Below are 25,429 nucleotides of genomic sequence, written 5' to 3' on the forward strand. Positions count from 1 at the left end.
GGCAAATAATGAACACATTACCGAAAAAGAAAAGGTAGGTGAAAAGATTAAGCCTGAAACGGGTAGGTTTTGCTAACACCTCTATTGGCGGCTGGCCGGCCGGCCCTCTGGTGGCAGAGAGACTGAGGGAAAAGCTCCGTGAACCAGCCTGGCCGGTGGACGCGGCTCTGTTATCTAAAGCTGAAGCACATTTATACTCCCATCCCATGGGGTGTGAAATTAGCAGCTATTGTTTTTACATATTTTTGCCAACACAATGCCTTTTATGTCTTGACATTGTTTATGAAGCAAGGTTTTCCTCCACATGGGAACCCTCTTTTCAATTTGAATTTTTCAAGCAACAGGATGGTCTCTCCTCTCCCCCCTAGACGCCATGCCTTAGTCCTCCAAACAAACTTTTTTTTTTAACGACTCCTTTAACAGCATGATTTTTTTTTTCCAATTAAAAACTGTAAAAAATGGGTATCGGTGGGGGTGGTGGGGATAGGTATACCCCCCCAACAGTGGTCGCCTGGAAGGGGGCCAAAAACCCACCTGTTGGCATTAACCACTCACCAGTGAGAACTTCGCAAGTACTCCAAACATCCGCTTTTTCTCAAAACCTAAAACTGCTCTCATCGTGCAATTCTAGTTTTTAAAATCTTAGATGTGGTCATTAATTGCCGCTGTTATCATCCCAGCCACCATCACCTGCCCTCTGGAATACTGCCACAGCCTGCCAACCAGTACATTCCTGGCCTGCTCATCTCCGAAGCACTGCCCTGATTAAAACTTTCCTGTGGTTTCTCACAGCATGCAAAACTAAGTCTAAACCCTCCCCATGGCCTGCGGTGCTGGTTGTCCTGTGTCCTGTCTCACCACCCACACCTCACACTCCAGCCACACTGGCCGTCTTCCAGTTCCTCCAATACCACGCTGCCTTGGGGTGGATGTGCTGCGCCGGCCTCGAGAGAATGCAGTTCCCGAAGCTGCCTGGGACTAGATTCTCTTCACTCAAGTCTCAGCTGGAATGTCTGAGGGCTCAGCTTAAAACAGATCACCATTTCAAAGAGGTCTTTCCGGACCATCCAGAACAAAGTAACACCCCTTCCCCCATCAACACCCCACTCTCTCTCCAACCTCGATTAGCCTGTTTCTGGTTTTCTTTAAACACTCATGACCATCTAATATCACACTGATTTACTATTTACTTGTTCACTGTTTGTCTCCTCTACCAAAGTGGACGCTCCTGACAGCAAGGAACCTCATCGAGTTTCATTCACTACTGCATCTCCAGTGCCTAGTCCTTTCTCTGGGGTCAGAGAGATGGATATAAGTGGTTCCTGCCCTCGACAAGCTGAGAGTCTCAAGGGGGACAGAAGCACGCGGGCAGAGAATTTTACGGAAACTCAGCATGCAAAGAGACCTGAACCAAGTGCTGCTGGTATTTAGAAGACAAAGCAACTAACAACTCTTGGGGTTCAGAGGTGGTGTCAGAGAGGATGACTAGAAGAATGAGGACTAGGCAGGAGCTCCTCAGGATGGGGGGGAAGAAGCGGAATGAAAGGAGGGGTGACTTGGGCAGAAGGCATAACTCAGAGGCAGAGAAGGATGAAAGGGCACCCTGGTGGGCCCGTGAAGGAGGGACTGGCCCACTGGAAAGGCGCACAGGGACAAGATCACCAAGGGCCCTGCCCGGCTGGCCAAAGAGTCTACAGGGGGTTCTGCAGAGCAGACTGTTTATCAACTTCAAAGAGGAGTTTCAGGGGGAAGGGCAAACAGGCAAAGAAACAAGCACTTACACCCCACCTCAACCAGAGGCTCAGCTTTTACCTGTTTTAATATCAGGATTCTGAGGAAGAGTTCATGCCTTAAAAATCTTGAGGGAGTTCCCATTGTGGCACAGCAGAAATGAATCCGACTAGTATCCGTGAGGATGAGGGTTCGATCCCTGGCCTCGCTCAGCGGGCTGGGGATCCGGTGTCGTCGTGAGCTGTTGTGTAGGTCACAGAGGAGGCTCAGATCCCGAGTTGCTGTGGCTGTGGTATAGGCCGGCAGCTGTAGCTCCAATCTGACCCCTAAGGGAACTTCCATATGCTGCAGGTGTGGCCCTAAAAACCAAAAAAAAAAAATCTTGAAACTCACATCTGACACTCAGGCCTGCTGAAGAATGCTGCTGGGAAATGGACCTATGTTTCAACCAATCTCAGTAAATGCTCAGGAATGTTTTGGGATGGGTTTGCACCAGGTAAACAGGCAGGTCCCTGGCCAGAGCCCCCAGGACAGACAGGTGGGAGGGGGGGCTGGGAATCAGAGAAGGTGTACAACAGATTCAACATACTAGTGCTGTGCTCACTCATAAGCTGAGTTGGGACATGTGAATATTTGCTTTATGAGTCTTAATACACAGACACATATATAGTCTAACATGTATGAAATTTTTCATAACTAAAAAGCGCCTATACAAAAGCAGGCATACGTCAATTTCTGTAGCAACACACATATTTAACTGGTTAAACCCTTCCTAGGTAAGCAGGCATACTGTTTTGAATACTTTGAATATCTGCTTCACACTAATGAGGACAAATTGTTCCTTTATCTTTCTTCTAAAATTGCAAAGCCTGACTCCAAACTTGCCCCAACAAAAGATCTCAAAGGAGGCCCACAAAACAGCATAAATTCACACAGGCCTGAATGTCTGCAAGCCAACAGTTTCCAGCAGCATAACTTGAAAATGCCAGTTCATAAAGATATTCGTATGTGCACAGGGCACCTCCTGAAGAATAAAGGAGAGGAAGTGAAAAGTGACTGTTAACAGGGAGAAGGACTAGAGAACTGTGGAAAGCGGGGAGGGGTCAGATGTGGGAGAAAGACGCATTTTCACTTTAAACTTTCTTGGGATTGTTTGAAATTCCTTTTACTGTGCTCATACATTATGTTTTCAAGACATTTTTATTGTCTACTACCACTTTTACTTTAATATCTGCTATTTTGTAATGTCTAATTTACTGTTAGGTTTTTAAATTGTAACCTTTTTTTAAAAAATTAAAAACATTTTTTTTAAATGTGTTTAAGACAAATAACCACAAGAATGGCAAGAAGAACATCCTGCACCCCAGCTGTGACCGAAAGACACAAAAAGTTTCAGCTGTTTGCTACAAGGAGACATGATTCAGAGGTTTACAGCCAAGACTAACTGCCTGAAAAGAAGCAAAAACCAGAATGTTCTTCAAGGGAATAAAACGGAATCCTGAGTCTCTACAATTCATCATCCACAACGTCCATGAGGATATAATCCAAGACAGCTACACATACGAAGAAAAAGGAGAACATGACCCACACTTAAAAGAGAAAACCTAATCAAGAGACAGCGCCTAAGATGACTGTGATGTTGGAATTAGACCAGGATTCTACAACAGCTGTTAAAATTCAAGGATATAAATGAAAATACAGTTGTGATGAAGAAACAAGAAATCTCAGTAGAGAAATAGAAGCTAAAATACCCCCAAAAAATCTAGAACTGAAAAAACACAATATTTAAAAAAATTAACTGGAAGAGTTTAGTAACATGTTAGAGATGATATAAGAAAAAGTAAGGGCACCCGAAAATAGATCAATAGAAATTATCCAATCTGAAGAAGAGAAAAGGACTGAAGACTAACACTGCCTTAACATCAAAGGGTCTAACAACATACTTTGAGTCAGAAGGAGAAGAGGGACTAGTACAAAAAAGACATTTGAAGACGTAAAGCCTAAAAATGTCTCAAATGTGGTTAAGACATATATTTACAGACCCAACTTAGTGAATCCTAAGTGGGATGAAGGCACGTCTTTGAAACAAAAAAATAGAAAATATCAAAAGCAGCCGGGTCTATAACTGTAGCTCTTTGACTTAAAGGCAATTTCTGATTTAAATGCTGAAACTTGAAGTTTCAAAGACTTTTAGACACTTGTCACCCAGTTGAAAGGGACAGATACTCTCAAGATAAAGTATAACTTACCAAGCTATACTTACTCTCTGAGTGATAGAGTATAATACAGCCTAAGAGAAAAGGAACGGTATTACTTAAAGTCATACTCCACTTTCTACAGTAAACAGAATGAAGGCAAACATCTCAAGAAAAGACAAAGTAGTGGTAACATATTTAAAGAATTAAGATAGAGTTTTCATGATTAAAGAAATTCTCAAGTCAAAGAGGAAGTTGCATGTGAAATGTTTATACTTCAAACATACAAAACCTATATTCCATTCAACCATCTCTTCCCCCTGTCTAAAATGAACACTAAATTAATTTTTACTGAGGAAAATAAACTAAGATTTATGACATAAAATAATTAAGTCACCTGTCCTGCCAACTCCAACCGCTTGTTACCATAGTAATCTCTGTCGTCAACTTTATTATCTCCTTGGGCCAGAATTACTCTTCGCACCATCACAGCCGTATAGATACACTTGGCTCGGAAATTGAATTCTTTAACCTGTAATTCAGAAATTAGAGAACATATTTGAGATGATGCATATTTACATTTAAGGTATCTCAAGAACCTATGTTACAGATTTGAATAAGAAAATAATGAATTGTTATAATTATGCCTCTTCGAAGAAATTCAACTAGTCTATAAACTTCCTGAGAGCTGAGGTAATGACTTTTTATCTTTGCGCTCAAAACTGTGGTAGCTCTTCTTCAAAGATGACCACCATCTACTCCTTCCTACCCCATGTGTCATGTCATTCCTTAGTTAAGCGGTGGAATTCATCACCCCCATTGGGTTGGCCTGTAAATGAGCAGTTTTCACTTCCTTTCTTAGCATCCTGAAGCACCATGTGAGAAGTCCAGGACATTCTACTGGGGAAAGGGACCACGTGGAAACACAATGAGGAGCCAGAGATGCAAGTGAAGACACCCTCTTGGATATCTCGCCCAGTTGAGTCTTCAGATGACACCACCCTCAGCTGCTCTCTGCTTGCAACCTCATGAGACCCAAGCCGAGAACCCCCTTCCCCACCACTGAGCCAACAGAACCAGGAGAGACAGCGTAAACAGCTCTCTCTCAAGCCATTAGGTTTTGGAAATGTTTGTTGTGTGGGAATAAATGACCAGAATGGTACTAAAACAGGACTCAACAAGTATCTATGGAATGAATGAATGGGTTGATGAATGAATTTGTTGCAAATGTTCTCTTCAATCTTCTCTGATACAACTGAAATCTGAATCTGGTCCAATCAATAAGTTAAATAAGAACTGGTTAAATCACTGCACTGGTTTGTTTGTAGATGCCGCCCTGCAATTTATTTATTTATTTATTTATTTTTTTGTCTTTTTGCTATTTCTTTGGGCCGATCCCACGGCATATGGAGGTTCCCGGGCTAGGGGTCGAATCGGAGCTGTAGCCACCGGCCTACGCCAGAGCCACAGCAACATGGGATCCGAGCCGCGTCTGCGACCTACACCACAGCTCAAGGCAATGCCGGATCGTTAACCCACTGAGCAAGGGCAGGGACCAAACCCGCAACCTCATGGTTCCTAGTCGGATTCGTTAACCACTGCGCCACGACGGGAACTCCCGCCCTGCACTTTAAAAGGCACCAGAACATTAACTCATTTTGCCCCAAAACTAATATATGCTGAAAAGTAAACTTTTGGTCTACATCAAAAAGCTGAGTTAGTACTGAGCCCATTTTTTCCTACTGATATGGAAAGTAGGAATCCTTTCATCTAGGGGCTGCCATCACCTTTTAGTAGAATGCCAGGAATAGTTCAGATTCCCTTTGAGGGTGTTGACCTGTGGGTTATCTGAAAGAAGGAGAGAAAAAAGACCTACCAGATGAGCTTGGAACACTGAAACAGAACTGTTGTCACCCAAATGCTAGAGTCCTTTTAATATGACCTTGGAGGAAAAAGAGGTCCTGGGCACCTTGGGAAAAGCCTTAGAGCACGGTTTCTAAATCTCAGTGTGCGTGACAACTACTGCAGGGCTGTGGGACCCCACCCCCGGAGCGCCTGATTCAGCAGGTCTGAGGAAGAGTCAAAGACCTTCTGACACGTTCCCAGGTGATGCTGATTCTACGCTATCGTCTGAGAAGTGTACTGAGAACCACGGCCTCCGAGGAACTGAGAGGCTAGGGTTCCAAGCCATAGCCTCTGCAGCTCACCTTCAAGATCACGTGCTGGGACTGCTGAGTATCCCAGCCGTCCTTCTCCATCAGGTGTGCAGACACAGCTGAAATGGTGCTTTCTGCACATTAGTCATTCCAATACCGTCATTATGATTATCGTCCTATCTCCATAACACTTAAGTTACTTAATATTTTTAGTCAACTTTAAACGACTCTTTTTTTTTTTTTGGCTGTGCCCATGCCATACAGAAATTCCAGGGCCAGGGGTTGAACTCGTGCCACAGAAGCAACCGAAGCTGAATCCTTAACCCACTGCACCACAGGAGAACTCCTACTAAACGACTCATTTTTAAGTAAGCCTCATCCTACAATAATAATACCATAAAATCCCAAATACTACAAAAATGGATTTGATGTGCTAGTTGTATTTTTCTAATACATACATACCTACTTAAATAAAAATGTCCTTCTTATGTCTAAAATCACTTCTAACAGTACACTTAGGTAAACCATTCTAGGAAATGAAGGTCTTTTCTTGGTTTCTCTCTTCTGACTTTACTCCTCATTGGGTTATATAAGAAAACTTTGAGCTTAGGCCCACTTCAACCACACCAAGAGTCAATGTTCAGCTGTATCAGCTTCAGCAAGTGAATGTCAGTGTAGCCAGCATTCTATCAGCTAAGCCTCTTTAAGCAAAAGGTCTCCTCAGTCACTGTCAAGGTAAGTGAGCCCCCAGCAGAGACCCTATGGCCATGTGCAGAACCCTGGAGCTTTATGTACACTGCATGACTGAATCATCACAACCACCCTGTGAGGAAGTGGTACTAGCTTCATTGTACAGATGAGAAAACTGAAGCTTAAAAAAGTCACAACTGGGAATTCCTGTCATGGCTCAGTGGTTAATGAACCCAACCAGTATCTATGAAGACAAGGGCTCAATCCTTGGCCTCGCTCAGTGGGTTAAGGATCTGGCGTTGCTGTGAGCTGTGGTGTAGGTCACAGAAGCAGCTCGGATCTCGCATTGTTGTGGCGTAGGCCAGCAGCTGTAGCTCTGTGAACCTCCATATGCCGTGGGTACAGCCCTAAAAAGACAAAAAGACAAAAACAAAAAAAACAACAACAAAAGTTACAATTTACCCAAAGGAAATCAGCTAGAACGTAAGAAACCAGGATTTGAATCCTTATCTCTCTGGCTCTAAAGCCCTAGTCTTTTTCATTACTCATTTTTGTATTTTGAGTTTTAAACTGTTTTTCTCATCATCTAAGAGTTCAAAATTTGGTTCAAACCCAGCTTTAACATTAAAACTTTTCTAATTCTTTGCATTACATCAAGGACACACACAAATAAATGGCAGCCAAAACAGAATCAGAGACCCTTATTATTTGGCTAACAAGGTGTTAAAAAATAATAAATGTGAGAGTTCCCACAGTGGTACAGTGGGTTAAGAATCTGACTGCAGCAGCTCAGGTTGCTGCAGGGGTGCAGGTTGGATCCCCAGCACAGTGGATCTGGCGTTACCAAAGCTGCTCTCTATAGGTCACAGCTGCAGCTTGGATTCAATTCCTGGCCTGGGAATTCCACACGCCGCCAGTGCAGCCATTAAAAAAAAAAATGAAGAAGAATAGAAAAGAAAAAAGAAAACCTAACCTTTTTTTTTTTTTTTCCAGCCATGCCCATGGAATGGGGATCAAACTTGCACCAAGCAGTGACCCAAGCCACTGCAATGACAACACTGGATCGAAAACCCACTGTGCCACAAGGGAACTCCAAGAAAAACCTGATTCTTAATGTGCCTAGGTGGTCACTCTCCACTTCCAGAGTTTCCTCAACTTTCCTTTTTTTTTTATAATCAGTCCCTGAAAGTAGAGTTTGCAATCCCTCAATGAGATCACTTGTGAATAATACACATGCAAATTCATCGGGAACTACACTGTTAGGTTAACAAGTAATTTTATAACTTAGAAAGAGTAGCATATGTACTAAACAGGAATGGGAGAAGAATGACGCTTGCCAACATGGCTGATCTCTGTTTAACGATAAGTTAATAAAAAAAATAAATATTAAGCACCAGGTCAAGGCTCAGAAGATGGTATTCTACCGCCTTCTCACCACTAACCAGCAGGGTGACAAAGCAAATCAGCTCATTTTCTGGACCGGAGCATCCTCAATGAAAACCAAGGAGGCTGGACAATGCAAACTCCATAACTCAAGGATAAGCCCCTCTGATATTTTATTATTTATGGCAGTGATGGTAACACAAGAGAATGTACTTCGTGTCACAGAACTATACATGTAAAAATGGTAAACTTTATATTATGTATATTTTACTGCAATTCAAAAAAAGATCCATAGGGGCAGAGCATTGTAAGCTTTTTTTGATTTATTTAAAAATACCTAAGTGAAATCTAGTCACAGTGCTAATATATGTATGCATATTTAAAAAAACCGTAATTCTGGATTGAAAGAAGAACAGAGAGAGTAAACATGATCAAGCAATGATACAATAAAGTTAACATTCTCTAAATACAAATGAACTATTGATAATGGAAGACTATGTCCGGGGGCAGTTCACTGGAGAGCTCTCTTCCAGATTCTCTCTTTTCTTAAGGAAGGAGACTTTAATTAACATAAGCCTGTATTCAAAATCCTATAACAAAAGGCCTGGACCCCACAATGACCATTATTATTATCCACAGTTGCAAAGGGGTTACTCACCGGTACGTGGGTCAGAATGGTGGAAGCCAGGAGCTCTCGCGCTTCTTCTATTTTGGTTTTCTTTGGTCCACCTCCCCACATCCTTTGCCTTCTTACTTTGTTCCCTATATATTTTAATGCCTATAAAAAAACACGATATATTACAATAATGTGTGAATGACATCATCAGAGAGAATTTATTAAGCAATTACCCATACGTGACACTGAAAACAAAAAAAGTCAAGGACCCTGGTTATAGAGAAAGCTGAGTTGGTCCTAGTCAAAAATCAACATTGATCATAAATCAATGACAAAATAGTATTATATGCTGTTTAATAGGCTGGTTTCCTTTTTCCTTTACAATTTCTTTTCTTACTATAAAATTGATAGGGACCACTGTGAAACTTAGAAAATATAGATGAGGAGTTCCTGTTGTGGCTTAGCAGTTAACAAACCCAACTAGCATCCATGAGGACACGGGTTCAATCCCTGGCCTCACTCCGTGGGTTCAGGATCTGGCGTTGCTGTGAGCTATGGTGTAGGTCACAGACGAGGCTCGGATCCCATGTTGCTGTGGTTGTGGCTAGGAAGGCAGCTACAGCTCCAATTCGATCCCTAGCCTGGGAAGCTCCATATGTCGCGGGTGCAGCCCTAAAAACACACACACAAAAAAAGGACAAAAAAAAAAGAAACAGCTAACACTTGGGGTAGGATTTTTCCCCTCAAAAAGAAAGCACATCATGTAAGACCTCTATCCTGAAATCTACAAAGCACTGCTGAGAGAAAACAAGACTTCAATAAATTGAAGGTTATGCCATTTTCATGGACTGGAATATTTAATACTCTTAAGATGACTTATTGTTAAAATTCTCTCTAAACTGACCAATATCATACTTGCTAATCATACTCTTAGCAGGCTTTTTAAAAAAAATCGATTAATTCTAAAACTTATATGGAAATGCAAAAGTCCTAGGATAGCGGAAACAATCTCAAAAAAGTCAGAGGATTTACATTATGTGATTTCAACTATAAAGCTGTAGTAATCAAGACAGTGTGAGGTGAGGATAACAACAGAAAACAGATCAACGGGAGAGAATAAAAGTCCAGAAATAAACCACACTTTTATGGTCAACCGATTTTTGACAACAGTGCCAAAGCAATTCAATGGGCAAGGGAAAGTCTTTTCAACAAATGGTGTTGAAATAACCATCCATAAAGTAAAAAATTAACCTTGACCCTTTCTTCACACCAAACAGGAAAATTAATTTAAGATGGATTTTAGACATAAACATAAAAACTAAAACCATAATGTTTCCTGAATAAAATATAGGAGAAAGTGCTCCTGTTCTTGGGGCAGGCAAAGATTTCTTTAAAGAGAAATCAATAACCATAAAAAGCAAATAAAAAAATGCTCTTGATAATCAAATTTTATCAAAATTAAAAACTCATCACAGCTAAGATAAAGAGTAGGGAAGTGATAGTCTGGGAGAAAATACCTGCAATACATAAACCTGACAAGAGATTTATAGCTAGGATATATTTATTTTTTAAAAAGAGGACTCTGAAATTCCATAATAAAAAGGCAACTCAATAAGGAAAATGAGCAAAAGCTTTGGACAGACACTTCACAAAGGAAGCTGATACGCACATAAAAAAATATGCAACATCTAATCATCTGGAAAATGCATGATTAAAGCCAAAATGAGATAGCGCCAAACAGCCACTAGAATGGCTAAAGTTAAAAAGACTAACAACACTGAATGCTGGCGAGGACATGAAGCAATCAGAATCCTCAGACACTGTTGGGGGGATGGCAAAATGGTACCAGCACTTTGGAAAAAGATCTGGCAGTTTTCAACTCTGTGAAAGTCATATACGCAACTGCTTTTTGATCCAGCAATTCTATGCCTAGGTATTTATCTAGGAGCAATGCCAGACTGTCTGGGCAGGGACTTATACAGAAATGTTTATGGCAGCTTTTTTTTTTTTTTTTTTGGTATTTTAGGGCTGCACCCATGGCTTATGGAAGTTTCCAGGATAGTGGTCAATCCGAGCTACAGCTGCTGGCTACACCACAGCCACAGCAGTGCAGGATCCAAGCTGCGTCTGCAACCTACACCACAGCTCATGGCAACACTGGATCCTTAACCCACTGAGTGAAGCCAGGGATCAAGCTCACATCCTCATGGATCCTAGTTGGGTTTGTTAACTGCTGAGCCACAAAAGGAACTCCCACAGCTTCATTCACAATTGCCAAAGAGTGAAACAAACCCAAAGTCCACGAACAGGAAAAGATAAACCATGGTCTATTCATACAGTGGAAGGAATGCTACTCAGCAATGAAAAGGAACAAACTGCATGGATAAATAACAGAAAGAGAGACAACTTGGATGAATCCCAGACAATATGTTCAACCAAAGAAGCTGGACACAAAAGAGTTCACACTGCACAATTCCACATACAAAAAACCAGAACAGGCAAAACAAAACTATGGCAAAAAAGTAAGAACTGTGGGGAGAAAAATCAGAGGATGGAGGTGAAGATGGACTAGAAGGGGCACGAGGGAACTTTCTAGGGGCAATGGAAAGAGTCTGTGTCTTGTAAAAATCATGCAATTAAGACTTGTAGGAGTTCCCGTCGTGGCTCAGTGGTTAATGAATCCAACTAGGAACCATGAGGTTGCGGGTTCGATCCCTGGCCTTGCTCAGTGGGTTAAGGATCTGGCATTGCCGTGAGCTGTGGTGTAGGCTGCAGACATGGCTCGGATCCTACTTTGCTGTAGCTCTGGCATAGGCCGGCAGCTGTAGCTCTGATTCCACCCCTAACCTGGGAACTTCATATGCTGCGGGAGTGGCCCAGAAAAAGGCAAAAAGACAAAAAAAAAAGAAAAAAAATTGTAAATATCAATGTATATAAACTTCACCTAAAAAATGAAATACTAAAAACTAATCCAGTAGTAGGTGAGGAGTAGGTAGAGAGGTAGATGAAACGAGAATGGCAAAACATTTTTAATTGCTGAAGCTGGGTGATGGGCACGTGAGGGATCATAATACTACTCTGCACACTTTCTGTCTGTCGAACTTTTCCCATAATAAAAAGCTTTCAAAGAAGATCATGCGGTTCTTATTAGTTTGTAACAGCAATGAGTGTTTTTTGTTTGTTGTTGTTGTCTAACTTCGTCAGAGGAAAGGGCTGAGATCCCTGGTGCTTTATCCTGGAATTCCTGTCCCCAGTTACCTGCCTGGAAAAGTTCTTTTCCATACTCCAAAATCTAGATCAGGTATCACTTCCTCTTTGAAGCCTTTCCTACCCACTCCCCTCTCTCTGCTATCTTAACTCCTATGTATAAAGAACTGAGTACTTCCATTCGTGTTCAGATCACTTTACATTTTAATATTCTATTTGCATGCATGTCTCTTACTAGACAATGTGTCATCTTTTTCTTTGATGCTAGTATAGTGCCTGGAACCGAATGAGTATCAAATCTAGAGCTTCCCTTTTAAAAGGTCACTAGAGTGCAAGACCAACTAAGACACTTAAAACACATACATGCTGCAGTAACCTAGTAAGTAGTAAGAAGTAACTAAGTAACTGATTAGAGCAAGTCAGCTGCTGGTGGGAACAGACAGGTACTTCGGTTTTCCCTAATAGGAGCTGTCTTCATTAAATGCTGGTCTTCTGGCTTCCTTGAGAAAGATTCTTTACTTTCTTAAGGAAGAGAGGAACACAGGGAAGCCTAGTATCCCTTCTGATATAATGGAAAGTCACCTTTTTCCTAGAATACCTAATAAAGTTGCCAGGGGTTCACAGGGTGAGGGCAGGGGTAAAAATCCAATCTGTTCATAACAGGCCAAGATGACACTCCTAGTGCCTCCTATTCTCCCAAAAGGTAATAACTACTTTCTTCTCTATTTATCAGAGCCCCCAGCATGGAGGCTGAAAATCCTCCATCTGTGGGGGAGTTCCCATCGTGGCTCAGTGGTTAACGAATCCAACTAGGGACCATGAGGTTGCGGTTGGATCCCTGGCCTTGCTCAGTGGGTTAAGGATCCAGCATTGCCGTGAGCTGTGGTGTAGGTTGCAGACACGGCTCGGATCTGGCGTTGCTGTGGCTCTGGCATAGGCCAGTGGCTATAGCTCCAATTGGACCCCTAGCCTGGGAACTTGCACATGACATGGGTGCGGCCCTAGAAAAGACGGGAAAAAAAAAAAATCATCTGTGATCAATATATACAGCAAAAAGGCTCTGTGAGCAGAAGGGAGAAGACACTAAAAAGGGAGGCATTAAAATCAAAACAGATTTTAAACAATCCATTAACACGCCATGTTGTCAAAAGTTCTATCACATAAAATGAAGTGTACTTGCTACATTTCGTTTAGAATAACAAAATATTTCATGTTGCCCTAACTCATACTGCATGTCCAATTTATCAACCACTTCAGATTACACAGGCCTCTGTAACCTTGTATCAGTTGCAAATAATTTATCTTTGCTTTAATCCAGCCTACAGAAAACATGCCATCTCAAACGTCTACTTCGTGTTTGTCTTTCTCATGTGAGGAGTATTTCTTTCTATGTTAACTGATTGCATACTCTCATCTTTTAACTGAACTTTTCTCGTTCGGTTAGCTAAAATTTTTTGTCAGTACCTATTTCAGAGAAATAAATGAAGGATTTTCCAACCCACTATTCAGTTCCTGCTCAAACAGCTTTAGGATGCTAGGGTTATCTGACCAAGAATGACGATGTTTGTAATAAAATGAATAATGGATCTTATTGAATCCACTGGGGTACCTTAAGGTAAACTGCTCTTCTGCTGTATTTCACAGCTTTAAATCATAGAGTGTATCCTCCAAATGGAGCATGTTTCTGGGTATTTCTGAATATTATCCCTTCATGTTTTTGGAACCTCCGGACAGTATCATTTCAGTTTATAACAAAGATACATGCTCACTAAATATTTCACTTTCAATTAAGACCAGAAATAGAAACTCCCAAATCCACACAACTTTTCCTGAAGCTGCCTGCTTGACAACTAGAATTGACTGTTAATTAACTATAGAAAAAGAAGAAGGCGGTGATGAGAATAATCCCTACTGATTTGTGCTTTGAAATTATATAAACTTACAGGTGACAATTAACCTTCCCCTAAAAGTTTGGCTCAGTCCATGAAAATATCAAGACTGGTTTGATTTTTCAGAACACATACTGATACAAGTAGGAAAATGCTCTCTCTACAAGCATCCTGGGGGACAATAAAGAAGTAGCCTGGAATTTTACCTTGTGGTAAGCAACCCACGTATTAGACAATGTACACCCGGATAAGTAAGAACAGTCTCTTGTGCTCCTATAGTAGGAATGAGATGGCTATGAAGAATGTCACTATTGATTTACACTCAGCAAAACACTTTACAAACATATAACCGAAAATTGTAAGCACGGCTGTTAGGGCTCCCTGTTACATGGAAAGTGAATTATTTTGATGACGTTTAACATATACACAGTTCCCTATCTTCATCTTTGAGTCTTATCCAAAAAGCCACAGGTTCCAACTAGGAGTGCCTACGCAGGTCGATGAAGGCTCTGGAGTGGTAAAGTGGTCTCTGAACCTGGGCCTGTTTTGCTGGTGACACTGGGAATTCAGGAAAAGAGGTAGAGACCACATATTCCTGGATGCTAAAAGCAACTGAAAATAAGTAGTAAAAAGGAACATTAAAGAGAAACGCATGAAAAAAAAAAAAACCCTTCTACGCAAGAGTTGCCACAGTTTAAGAAATTATATCGCTCAGGCAAATAAGGTACAAGAGTACTTGCCATTAATTAATATTATTAATAGGGACGAAAAGCCGCTTGCTTGCTGACCCCCCACCCCCACCCCACTTCTAAGTTAGGCACCAAGGGCTGATCATTTGTCTGGGCAAAGTCTCTCCTCCAATCCCTAAAATAATGAGTCAGAGAAGCTTCTCTATCTCTCCTCCCATCTCTCTCACATCCTTCCCAAAGCTACACCCCAGAAAGTCATTGCATCTGACGCTTTATCAAGGAGCAACATTAAATCTCCCATTCCCTTTCATGGCAGAGGACAACATGAAAAGACACACCTGCATCTGTGTGAAAATCTGAGCTTTCTGGCACTCTTCCAAACTGGGCCCAAATGCAGCCATCACGTGCTCCTCTGTTCCAATCATCTGCACGATTTCCTGGTCACTCTCAACACCCATGGCCTAGGAAGGAAAGAAAAGATAGAAAGAGGGTTGGCTTTGTGTTAACTCACTGACATTTGCTTATGCTAATTTGGCATTGTTTGTGGGTATTACTTCTAAGCAAAAGCTAGCTCTTTTCTCAGAAACGGTGCCATCTGGCATTGGCAGCCATAGCCCAAGCTGCAGAAGAACCTGAAACAGAAATTTTGATTAGGAAGAGGAAAACAAACATTCTCAAGCACTTTTTGATATGTACTGCTTCTCTGTAAAATACTCGATGAGTTTCATCACGAGAAAAGGAAGTGGGGAGGTGCAGTAGAGACACTGGTCACAATTAACAAAGGCAAACTAAAAACAAAACAAAACAGGAAAAAGAAAATATGCAACCCCCTTGCTGTACAGTGGGAAAATAAAAATAAATAAATAAATAAAAGGCATAAGGGGAAAAAAAAAAAAAAAGAAAATATGCACGGCTGAAAATAAACAGAACACCAATTATTTTTGCCACAAGATTAATTTTTTTGAGAATTGTCAAATCATGCACCTTTAGGCTAAAAAGATTTTCCCTAAAGGATGTTTTAACCTCACTCTTCTAGAGATATCAAGCTAGACTTTATGCAGGTTTTAAAAGGGATTTTTTAAAATTACAGTTGATTTACAGTGTTGCGGCAATATCAGCTATACAGCAGTGACCCAGGCATACATAAATATACGTTCTCTTTCTCATACTATCTTCCAACGTGTTCTATCCCAAGAGACTGGATATAGTTCCCTGTACTGTACAGTAGAACCTCACTGCTTATCCATTCTAAGCGTAAGAGTTTGCATCTACCAACCCCAAACTCCCAGTCCATCCCACTCCCTTCCCCCTCCCCCTTACTGTAAACTAAGAACACACTTAAGCTGAAGAACCCCCCCATCCTTAAGTGTTTCAAGGTGGCAGTTAGCAATGCAGGTCTTTGTAGCTTCCATATGGTACTAAGGCTCACTCCTTCACATATTCGCCTGGCATTCGGCCATACCAAGAAATAGAGCATCATCTCACTAAACCTCTCTTGGCAGAGAAGTAATCTGCTTCTTAGAAGTTAGGGGGGCAGTTATGTTTGGGTTAATATTCTTCCATTAGCCACACAGAGAAAACAGAATGGGGGGGGGGGTAACTGTCTCATTCATCTTGGATGAACTAGTTCTCAGTTCTTCTCCACACATGAGAGAGAGAGATGAGAGGAGAGAGATGAGAGAGATGAGAGAGGGAGAGAGAGGATGAGAGAGAGAGGAGGGAGGGGAGGGAGGGAAGAGGAGGGAGGATGAGAGAGGGAGAGAGAGGGAGAGGAGGAGAGGCCAGGGAGAGGGGGAGGAGAGAGAGGGAGAGGGGGAGAGAGAGGGAGAGGAGAGAGAGAGGGGAGAGGGAGGAGAGAGAGGGAGAGGAGAGAGAGAGAGAGAGAGAGAGAGAGACCAGAATGCCGAGTGCGGTGCAGAACTCGGGGAACAGCATCCTGAGCACAACCGAAAGGGCGCCTCTGCAAAGTCAAGCGGGCGTTTCGAAGTGGTCCTGAAAACCCCTGGTACGCATCACCTCCTCTGCCTCAACTTCTTCACTCCTGTCAAGACGGGGCAAAACAAGGCCCCTTCCAGCTCAACAGCCTATGATTCTACACTGAATTTAGTCTGTTTTGTACAAATTCGGTTGGGACACCTTAGGATCAGATGTAAGCTTATTGAACGTTTTGAAGCTTTTGGGGGAAATTAAATAGACACGATGTCCTTTTTAGGCCAACTGTGGTGGTTTGAAAAGGTTCACCAATACTTTGACATGCTCTTCAAAAGGTAAAGACCAATTCTCCTCCCCTTGAGGGTAGGCTAAACTTAAATGACTCACTTCTATAGAGAAAAGGTGGAAACAGGACAGTGTATGACTCTGGAGCCTTGGTCACAAAAGGCACCCCAGCTTCCTGGTCGCTCCTCTGGGGTGAGCTAGCACCCAGGTCATGGGGACACTCAAGCAGACTATGGAAAGGCCCAGTGGTGAGGAGTGATGGTCTCTCACCCTGGGGGTGACACACCCTGGAAGCAGACCCTCCGGCCCTAATCCAGCCTTGAGACGACCGCAGCCCTGGCTGGCATCTTGACTCATGAAAGACCCTGAGCCAGAACCCACACAACACCCAGATCCCTGACCAACAGAAACCTGCTAAAATTTGTTCATACAGATCACTAACAGACTAACTTCAGAAATTAAATTCACTAAACTTAAAAAAAAAAAAAAATTGAAGTATATGACTAGTTTTGTCCAAAAAGTTTATCGAACAATTGAGAAGTTCTCAGAATACAAATCTCTTTCTTATATGTCAATTTTCAGGTCTTTTTGTCTTGGATACATTTATTCATATGGACACTAGACATAAACTCTAAAAATTACACAAATTCATTAAAACATTTAGTCTTTCATGGATTAAAGAAGAGCAATCCTTAAAAATCATCAGCTCTAGGAGTTCCCATTATGGTGCAGTGGAAATGAATCCGACTAGGAACCACGAGGTTTCGGGTTCGATCCCTGACCTCGCCTCATCGAGTTAAGGATCCGGTGTTGTGGTGAGCTGTGGTGTAGGTCACAGACAAGGCTCGGATCTGGTGTTGCTGTGGCTCTGGCGTAGGCCGGCAGCTGTGGCTCCAATTAGACCCCTAGCCTGGGAACCTCCATATGCCAAGGGTGCAGCCCTAAAAAGACAAAAAAAATATAGATATATATCAGTTCTAATTTTTAAATAAGTGTGGGGGGGGAGAAATTATCTTTTGATCAAACACATTGAGTTATACCTACTCTGATGGTGATGACGTTACTGTAGAAACATCTACATTTTCTCCTGGTCTGTCAAGTTGCCACTCAGAAATAACAGAAAAGAGTATTTCTCTGTGAAAAGCTAATTAGAATATAGGTTTTTATTTGCCATTCTCTCAAAACAATGCCACATGGGTTTCAATGGAATCAAAATATTATTTAAAAAATACCAATACTAAGGCAATAATAGTTACCTTTCTCTAAAATCTTTGACGTAAAACTTTGTAACTAGTGCATTTCACTTCTCAGAGGAAAGCCCAAACACTAAAAGAGATCTACATGGGACAGATGCTAAACCAAGCAGGCAAAGTGATGTAGCAGGAAAAAGTCTCACTGAAAGAGAATCCCGGAGCTGAAACGGCCGTGGCTTTTTGGACGAGCCCCCTTTCTTTAAGCAAGTTGAAATCTAAATCATCTGAGGGCCACTTACATTATCTTAATAAGTTTTAGTTCAGTAAATCTCCAAGTAAAAAAGACTGTACACTTTTTTTTTTTTTTTTGGTCTTTTTAGGGTCTCACCCATAGCACATGGAGGTTCCCAGGCTAGGGGTTGAATTGGAGCTGTAGCTGCCCGCCTACATCACAGCCAAAGCAACGAGGGATCTGAGCTGAGTCTGTGACCTACACCACAGCTCACAGCAACACCAGATCCTTAACCCACTGAGCAAGGCCAGGGATTGAACCCGCGTCCTGATGGATGTTAGTTGGGTTCGTTAACCACTGAGCCACCACGACAGGAACTCCAAAGACTGTATACTTGATTGCCTATTTTGGTGTCTGATAATCATGAAAATGTCCTTCCTTATTTGACATATGGATTGTCACTTCAGGTCGTCCTTGCTGATCCAAGTAATTTTATAACTGCACAAAGCTCTCAAACAGCCTAACAGGAATCTAAACAGACTGCTTAGGCCTTCCAAATATTTCTAAACTATGAAGCAAAAATATGCCAAACACATGGTAAATGACACCATATGTGCAGAAACAAAGATCAGTGGCAAAGCTTTGCTTTAAAAGGCCTAAACTCTTCCTGATCAGATGGCTGAAATACAGGGTGATAACTCAGGCAGGGTATCATCAATAGCTCTCCAGCGCCAAAGATGGAACTGACTTATGACTATTTAGCCTTCGGGAGTCACAGCTACAAATAAATGACATATTGCTATGGAAACGAGAGCAAAATGCTCAACCGTTTTACTTTACAGACATAATTTAGACATCTGAAAACTAGCTTTATACAGAACTCTTTTGTACCTCAGATATCTGAAATCATTTCACCTAATAAGCCAAAAGTGAATGCTATTCAATAGCCTTATGAAAAAAACAGCAGAGATAATACGTTTCAGCAGAAGGTCACCAGTCTGGCAACCAGAAATAAGAACAAAAATCAGGGGAGGTGCTCTTTAAAAAGGTGGCATGATGTCTTCTTGCTTATCCACTAAGTGTGAGTCAAAGTGTGACTTCAGGAGACAGAGGAACATTAATGAGCAGAAGAGCCTGATACACAGGCTAATGGGGATGAGCTGAAATACATTATGTGAAGTGAAGAACAGAAGGGGGATAAGTTCTTAAAACAGCTAATATTCAGAAATGGCTCGTTTTGCTTTAAATTAGACAGAAGTCAACCTACTATTACCAACAGCAGTTCTAGTAGATAATAAAAGAACCACAATGGCCAACTTTATCTTAGTAATTTTTTCTCTTTCCAGCTTAAAAAATTCAATATAATATAATACCCAGCACCTTTGATATTTACCCTCCTTTCCACAGAAGTTTTCAAACTGCAGATGCCATCTGAGCGCAACGGCCGACTACTCAGGGACACAAAATGTAAAGAGGGAAAGATTCAAGGGCAGGAGTGATTCAAGCCCATAAATAAGGCTGATCTAGGTCTTAAAAGCTTTATCCGTCAGATTCGGACTCAGCATGGAGTCTGGAAACCCTGCTGCTTCCGTCACTTTTAGCCAATTGTTGGCTACAATCAACAACTATCAAGTCCTAATGACTGTCAAGGTTTGTGTTAGGGCCACACCACACAAAAAGAGAAACGATCTGACTTTTCTGGTCCCCTACTTTATTTTCCTGGGCTTCTGACATTAAATGTGTAAGGAAAATGAAGTAAGAGAAACAGAATCGTCTTTCTACCCAGCGTACTTTTTAAAAAATATATTATCTCATTTGCTCTTCATAACCAGTCTTACGTGAAATGCTCACTTTACAGATGAGTTATCCAAGACTCAGGAAGACTGAGAAATCTGCCCAAGGTCTCATGGCCAATAAGTGGAGAAGCTGGAATTCCATCTAGATCTGTCTAAGATACGCAATATTACATCCTGCCTCCCAAATGGAAAAGCCTTATTAACAGTGGTTATCAAATGAGTTCATTAAAACATCTCTATGGTGGGAGACCAAAGAAGTGACTATGGGTGACCAATACATTTAGTTAATATATCTGAACTGAAAATTTTTAAATATTTAATTCTTACCCGCTGCTGATTAGAATGTAGTGAACGCATTTCCGGAGAAAAATTTAACAGCACGCACCAAGTTTTTTAAAAAAAAAAATAAATTCCACTCCCAGGCATTAAGTCTCACAAAATAATCAGCAACAGGCACAAGCATGTATGTATAAGGACCCCCAGTATTGTGTGTGAGAGTGAAAACTTAGGAGGAAAAAAGACACCTAAAATGGCCCACTATGGGGGAATTTGTTTAAATAAATTACCACATACATGCATTCTATACAATACCTTCCAAAAATAATGATGTAGATTTATAATTACAGATGAGAAAGCTACCCACACTTCATTGTTAAGTGAAAAAAATCAAATCAAATCAATGTGTATAGTACAAAGGCAAAGGAAAAAAGGACTTGAAAAATATATACCCAAAATGTAGTCGTACTTCTTAGTGGCTTTCTGAAATTTTTACAATGCAAGGACCGTTTCATAATCAGAAAGAGTGAAGTCTGAAATCTTGACTATGGGTTACATAAAAATGCACATTGTTAATTTATAGCCCCATTCTAAAAAGGATTTAAGTCAGCTATAAATGCATACATACATTTAGAACAAATCTGACAGAAGAAATTATTTTATCAAATTCTGGTTGCCTAGACCAAAAAAATATTTAATAAAGGTTTTCTGGGGGTTTTTTGTTTTTTTGTCTTTTTGCCTTTTTCTAGAGCCGCACTCTCGGCATATGGAGGTTCCCAGGCTAAGGGGTTGAATCGAGCTACAGCTACCTGCCTACACCACAGCCACAGCAATGCCAGATCCGAGCCATGTCTGCAACCTACACCACAGCTCATGGCAACGCCGAATCCTTAACCCACTGATCTAGGCCAGGGATCGAACCCACAACTTCATGGTTCCTAGTCAGATTTGTTAGCCACTGAGCCACGACGGCAATTTCAGGTTTTCTGGTTTTAATGTATGCATGCCTTTCGTGACCCATTTTCCGTATGAGTGATACAAGATTATATGTATTATAATTAATTTATAATTTCTGGTCTAGGGAAAGCAGTCCTATGCATTTTCAAAGATTGAAACAGTCCATAAAAGTCCTCCTAATGCATAGTAACATACTGCCCTCTGCTGGAGATGTAATTCTACATGGATAAAATTTTCTTTAACCATTAAACCCTACTATATAGGTACACAAGATACTGTGTTGAGCACTGTGGGATTCCTATAAGACAAGACAAGGAGTTCCCATTGTGGCTCAGCGGTTAACAAATCTGACTTGCATCCATGAGGATGCAGGTTCGATCCGTGGCCTTGCTCAGTGGGTTAAGGATCCAGCGTTGCCGTGAGCTGTGAGGTAGGTCGCAGTCTCAGCTCGGATCCCGAGTTGTTGTGGCTTGATGTAGGCCCATGGCTACAGCTCTGATTCAACCCCTAGCCTGGGAACCTCCATATGCTGCAGGTGCAGCCCTAAAAAGACAAAAAAAAAAAAAAAAAAAAGGACGGAATTACTTTGTCTTTTACAAAAACTATAATTACAAAAAATTATAAACTTTAAAGAAAGGTATTAAAAGTAAGTTTAAGAATTCCCTCTGGCCCCTCTGATATAATAACAGTACTGCCGTTACGACTATTACCCTCATGAGCATCATCATCCTAAAAAGAAAATGAATGGCACTATCTCATTTAGAGAACTCAAGCACATTAGCTTATACTAAACACTGAAAAACATTTCTACAACTTCCTTCACATAATAGATTTAGAATATGGATATGTCCTGACTTAATGAACTTGTCAACATCTACTCAATACCTATGAACACCTAGGGGGCTTATCAACTTCTAAAATTATCTGAATTATCCAGTATCTCTTCAGTAATTCCTCAAATAACCAGAGCTTTTTACTTCAATTAACCTAGTCCTCAAGATTCATCTTATGTCCATATACAGATGCATGGTAGTTATATGTTACAAAGTTGCCGCAGACACTGAATTAGTGAATAGTGACACATGGTTCCTACAAGTTAGGCTCTTGTGAGCCCCTGGTTACACTGTCTTCAAATGAATACAGAACCCTGTTTTACATGTGTTCCTGTTTAAAGACACCTTATTTACTAGTCATCACTGATTCATTAACACTGACCTCCTGTCCAAAAGCACAGTAAGTTGTGCCTGAACAAAGCTGGTCTAACACACACGTTTTCCCCATAAGGCACACTACCGCCTCCTTGTAATCAGAAACACTACACAGCACTCCAGCACCACACTTGGGGGCTATTTTAAACAGCAAAATCGCCCCAACGAAGTACAAAAAATTCTAAAAACACGACACTAAATAGACTATAAAAAAAGGCACTTGTTTTCCAGTATGAGAGCTGACATGAGAAGCAGAGTGTGGCCGTGTTTGACCTCACCTGGGAATGTACAGGTTGGTGACTCAAAATTTTTACCACTGTGCATGCACATGGCCATGAAAAACCATAAAAATCACCACAAGTGATGATTTTGGAATTACAAATAAATTTTAGCAAGTAGGAAAACTGGCAAATACAGAATCTACAAATACTGTGAACAACTCTAACACCTAAAGCCAACTATTTTTCTGTTTGCCTAATGATTAATTCTATAATTTAACTGTTCATAGACTGTACATAGTATTTAAGACCCAGAGGAGATTAAGTGGTCCACTATTATCCGACGATTACCTGAGACAACTATACCATTTAAACACTATTTCTACAGGAAAAATGTCTTTTTGGGTTCTAAGCCAAGAATTCATAAACAAGATGAAAAAAGTCAGTTTTAAAGATTCATGTTTGGAGTTCCCGTTGTGGCTCAGTGGTTAACGAATCTGACTAGGAACCATGAGGTTGCGGGTTCAACCCCTGGCCTTGCTCAGTGGGTTAAGGATCTGGCATTACCGTGAGCTGTGGCGTAGGCTGGTGGCTGCAGCTCCGATTCGACCCCTAGCCTGGGAATCTCCATATGCCGCGGTAGTAGCCCAAGAAATGGCAAAAAGACCAAAAATAAATAAATAAATAAAGATTCATGTTTATGAAAAAAATTCACCAGAATCCAGAAGTCCATAAAAAAGAACAAACTTGGCCCATACTCTTTGACCTAGAAAATTTCACTGCTAGGAAATTAGCCTAAAGTATCCTCACTCTATAGAACATTCTACAGTAGTTTTGCAATAGCAAAGTGTACGTCCACTGATGAAGGAATGGTTAAATAAACAATGGTAATGCTGGAGTTCCCTGGTGTCTCAGTGGGTTAAGGATCCAGTGTTGTCACTGCTGTGGCTCAGGTTCAATCCCTGGCCTGGCAACTTACACATGGCATGGGAGTGACCAAATAAATAAATATACAAATGTAACGGTATGAACTAATATAACACTATCTGTAACATGTAAGTTATAAAAAAGAAAACAAGTGCAAAATAGTGTGCCATGCATATACGTAAAAAGCAGAAAAGAAAATTACTACAGCCTCCTGTGCTGTCTTTGGGAGGATACACAAGAAACCAGTAGCAGTGGTGTCCTTGGGTAGGGTAACTATGTGGTTAGGTACAGGTGCGTAGGAGGCTTACTCATCACTGTATATCCTTCTGTACCTTTGGAATTCCTTTTTTTTTCTTTTTCTTTCTTTTTGCTTTTTAGGGCCACGCCCATGGCATATGGAAGTTCCCAGGCTGGAGTTCAAATTACTGTGGCCTACACCACAGCCACAGCAACATCAGATCCTTAACCCACTGAGCAGAGCCAGGGATAGAACCCAAATCTTCATGGATATTAGTTGGGTTCATTTCCGCTGAGCCACAACAGAAACTCCACCTTGGGAATTCTTTATCATGTTACCTATTTTTTTAAAAAATTGGTCACTATTTTAAGAAAGACAGGAACCTCAGTATTATTAGCTTTCAGTTTAAAATATATCATGCCTGGGGAGTTCCCGTTAAGGTGCAGTGGTTAACGAATCCGACTAGGAACCATGAGGTTGTGGGTTCGATCCCTGCCCTTGCTCAATGGTTGAGGATCCGGTGTTGCCGTGAGCTGTGGTGTAGGTTGCAGACGCGGCTCGGATCCCGCGTTGCTGTGGCTCTGGCGTAGGCTGGCAGCTACAGCTCTGATTCAACCCCTAGCCTGGGAACCTCCATATGCCGCGGGAGCGGCCCAAGAAATGGCAAAAAGACAAAAATAAAATAAAATAATAAAATAAAATTAAAATTAAGATAAAATAAAATAAAACAAAATAAAATACATCATGCCTGACAACTCCTCTATCTCACCAATCTTTCTATTCCTAGGACTCCTTATGCTCCAAATTTTGAATTACATATGAAAATAAACCATGAAAAGAACTCTTTATAATTTTCAGTAGACACCTGCAGCCTTACCTTAAAAATGATGACAATAGGTATATCTTCTGACAAAGTATTATGCCTCAAATAAAATCGTCCTTGTTTCACGGCCATGTTGGTTCTGCTTTTTTTCTCATGGGTAGAGCTACAAGGAAACACAAGTTGGTTAAACTACATCCCACTTAGATTCAAGCTAGCAGCGTGCCATAGCAATAATCACCAATCAATCAGGAAGGTCCTTCCCAGCAGATGCCTTTTAAAGACACACAACTCCTTTTCTGCCTTCCCTGCCACTTCCATGAACATTTTAAAACACTGCAATTGTTCCTTTAGCTTTGAGATCACAGTGGAAATTTTGTGGGTGGATGAGTGACAATCACCAATTCATTCTGACTTACTTCACTTTGATTCTACCTAAACTGCTTTGATCTAGGGTGAGGTATATTTGTGATCAATTTTATACATTTTAAAAGAAAAACTTCAAAATGAGCCTACACTCTAATGGGAAAACTAAGAAGAAATGAATGAGTGCTAAGAGTTTTGAAACTAATAATCCAATAAAACATACCTACATTCTGTTATATAGTGAGGCAAAAAGAAATTAAGGAATTTCCTACTATTGATATCTATCAGCTATTACACTCCCAATGGATATGAAAACAGATCCAAGCTTTACGCAACCACAATAATGGCACACACGGGTCACCTGCTACATACTGTGCACGGCTGCTCACTCTACTCACCTTAGCTCTAATCTCCAGCAGACTACT

General features: G+C 41.1%; 1 protein-coding gene across 2 annotated transcripts in view; it reads right to left on the reverse strand.

Moving 5' to 3' along the window:
- Positions 1-25,429, reverse strand: part of POLR3B (RNA polymerase III subunit B) — a 120,252-nt gene that overhangs the window by 74,659 nt on the left and 20,164 nt on the right. For both annotated transcript variants that reach the window (XM_047786477.1, XM_047786478.1), the window contains exons 9-12: positions 24,696-24,804; positions 14,895-15,017; positions 8,814-8,933; positions 4,324-4,458 (exon numbers count right to left, since the gene is read on the reverse strand). In XM_047786477.1, coding sequence (XP_047642433.1) covers positions 4,324-4,458; positions 8,814-8,933; positions 14,895-15,017; positions 24,696-24,804 — 487 coding nt within the window. The remainder of the gene's footprint in view (positions 1-4,323; positions 4,459-8,813; positions 8,934-14,894; positions 15,018-24,695; positions 24,805-25,429) is intronic.

The sequence above is a fragment of the Phacochoerus africanus genome, chromosome 7, assembly GCF_016906955.1.
Source record: "Phacochoerus africanus isolate WHEZ1 chromosome 7, ROS_Pafr_v1, whole genome shotgun sequence".
Classification (NCBI taxonomy): Eukaryota; Metazoa; Chordata; class Mammalia; order Artiodactyla; family Suidae; genus Phacochoerus; species Phacochoerus africanus.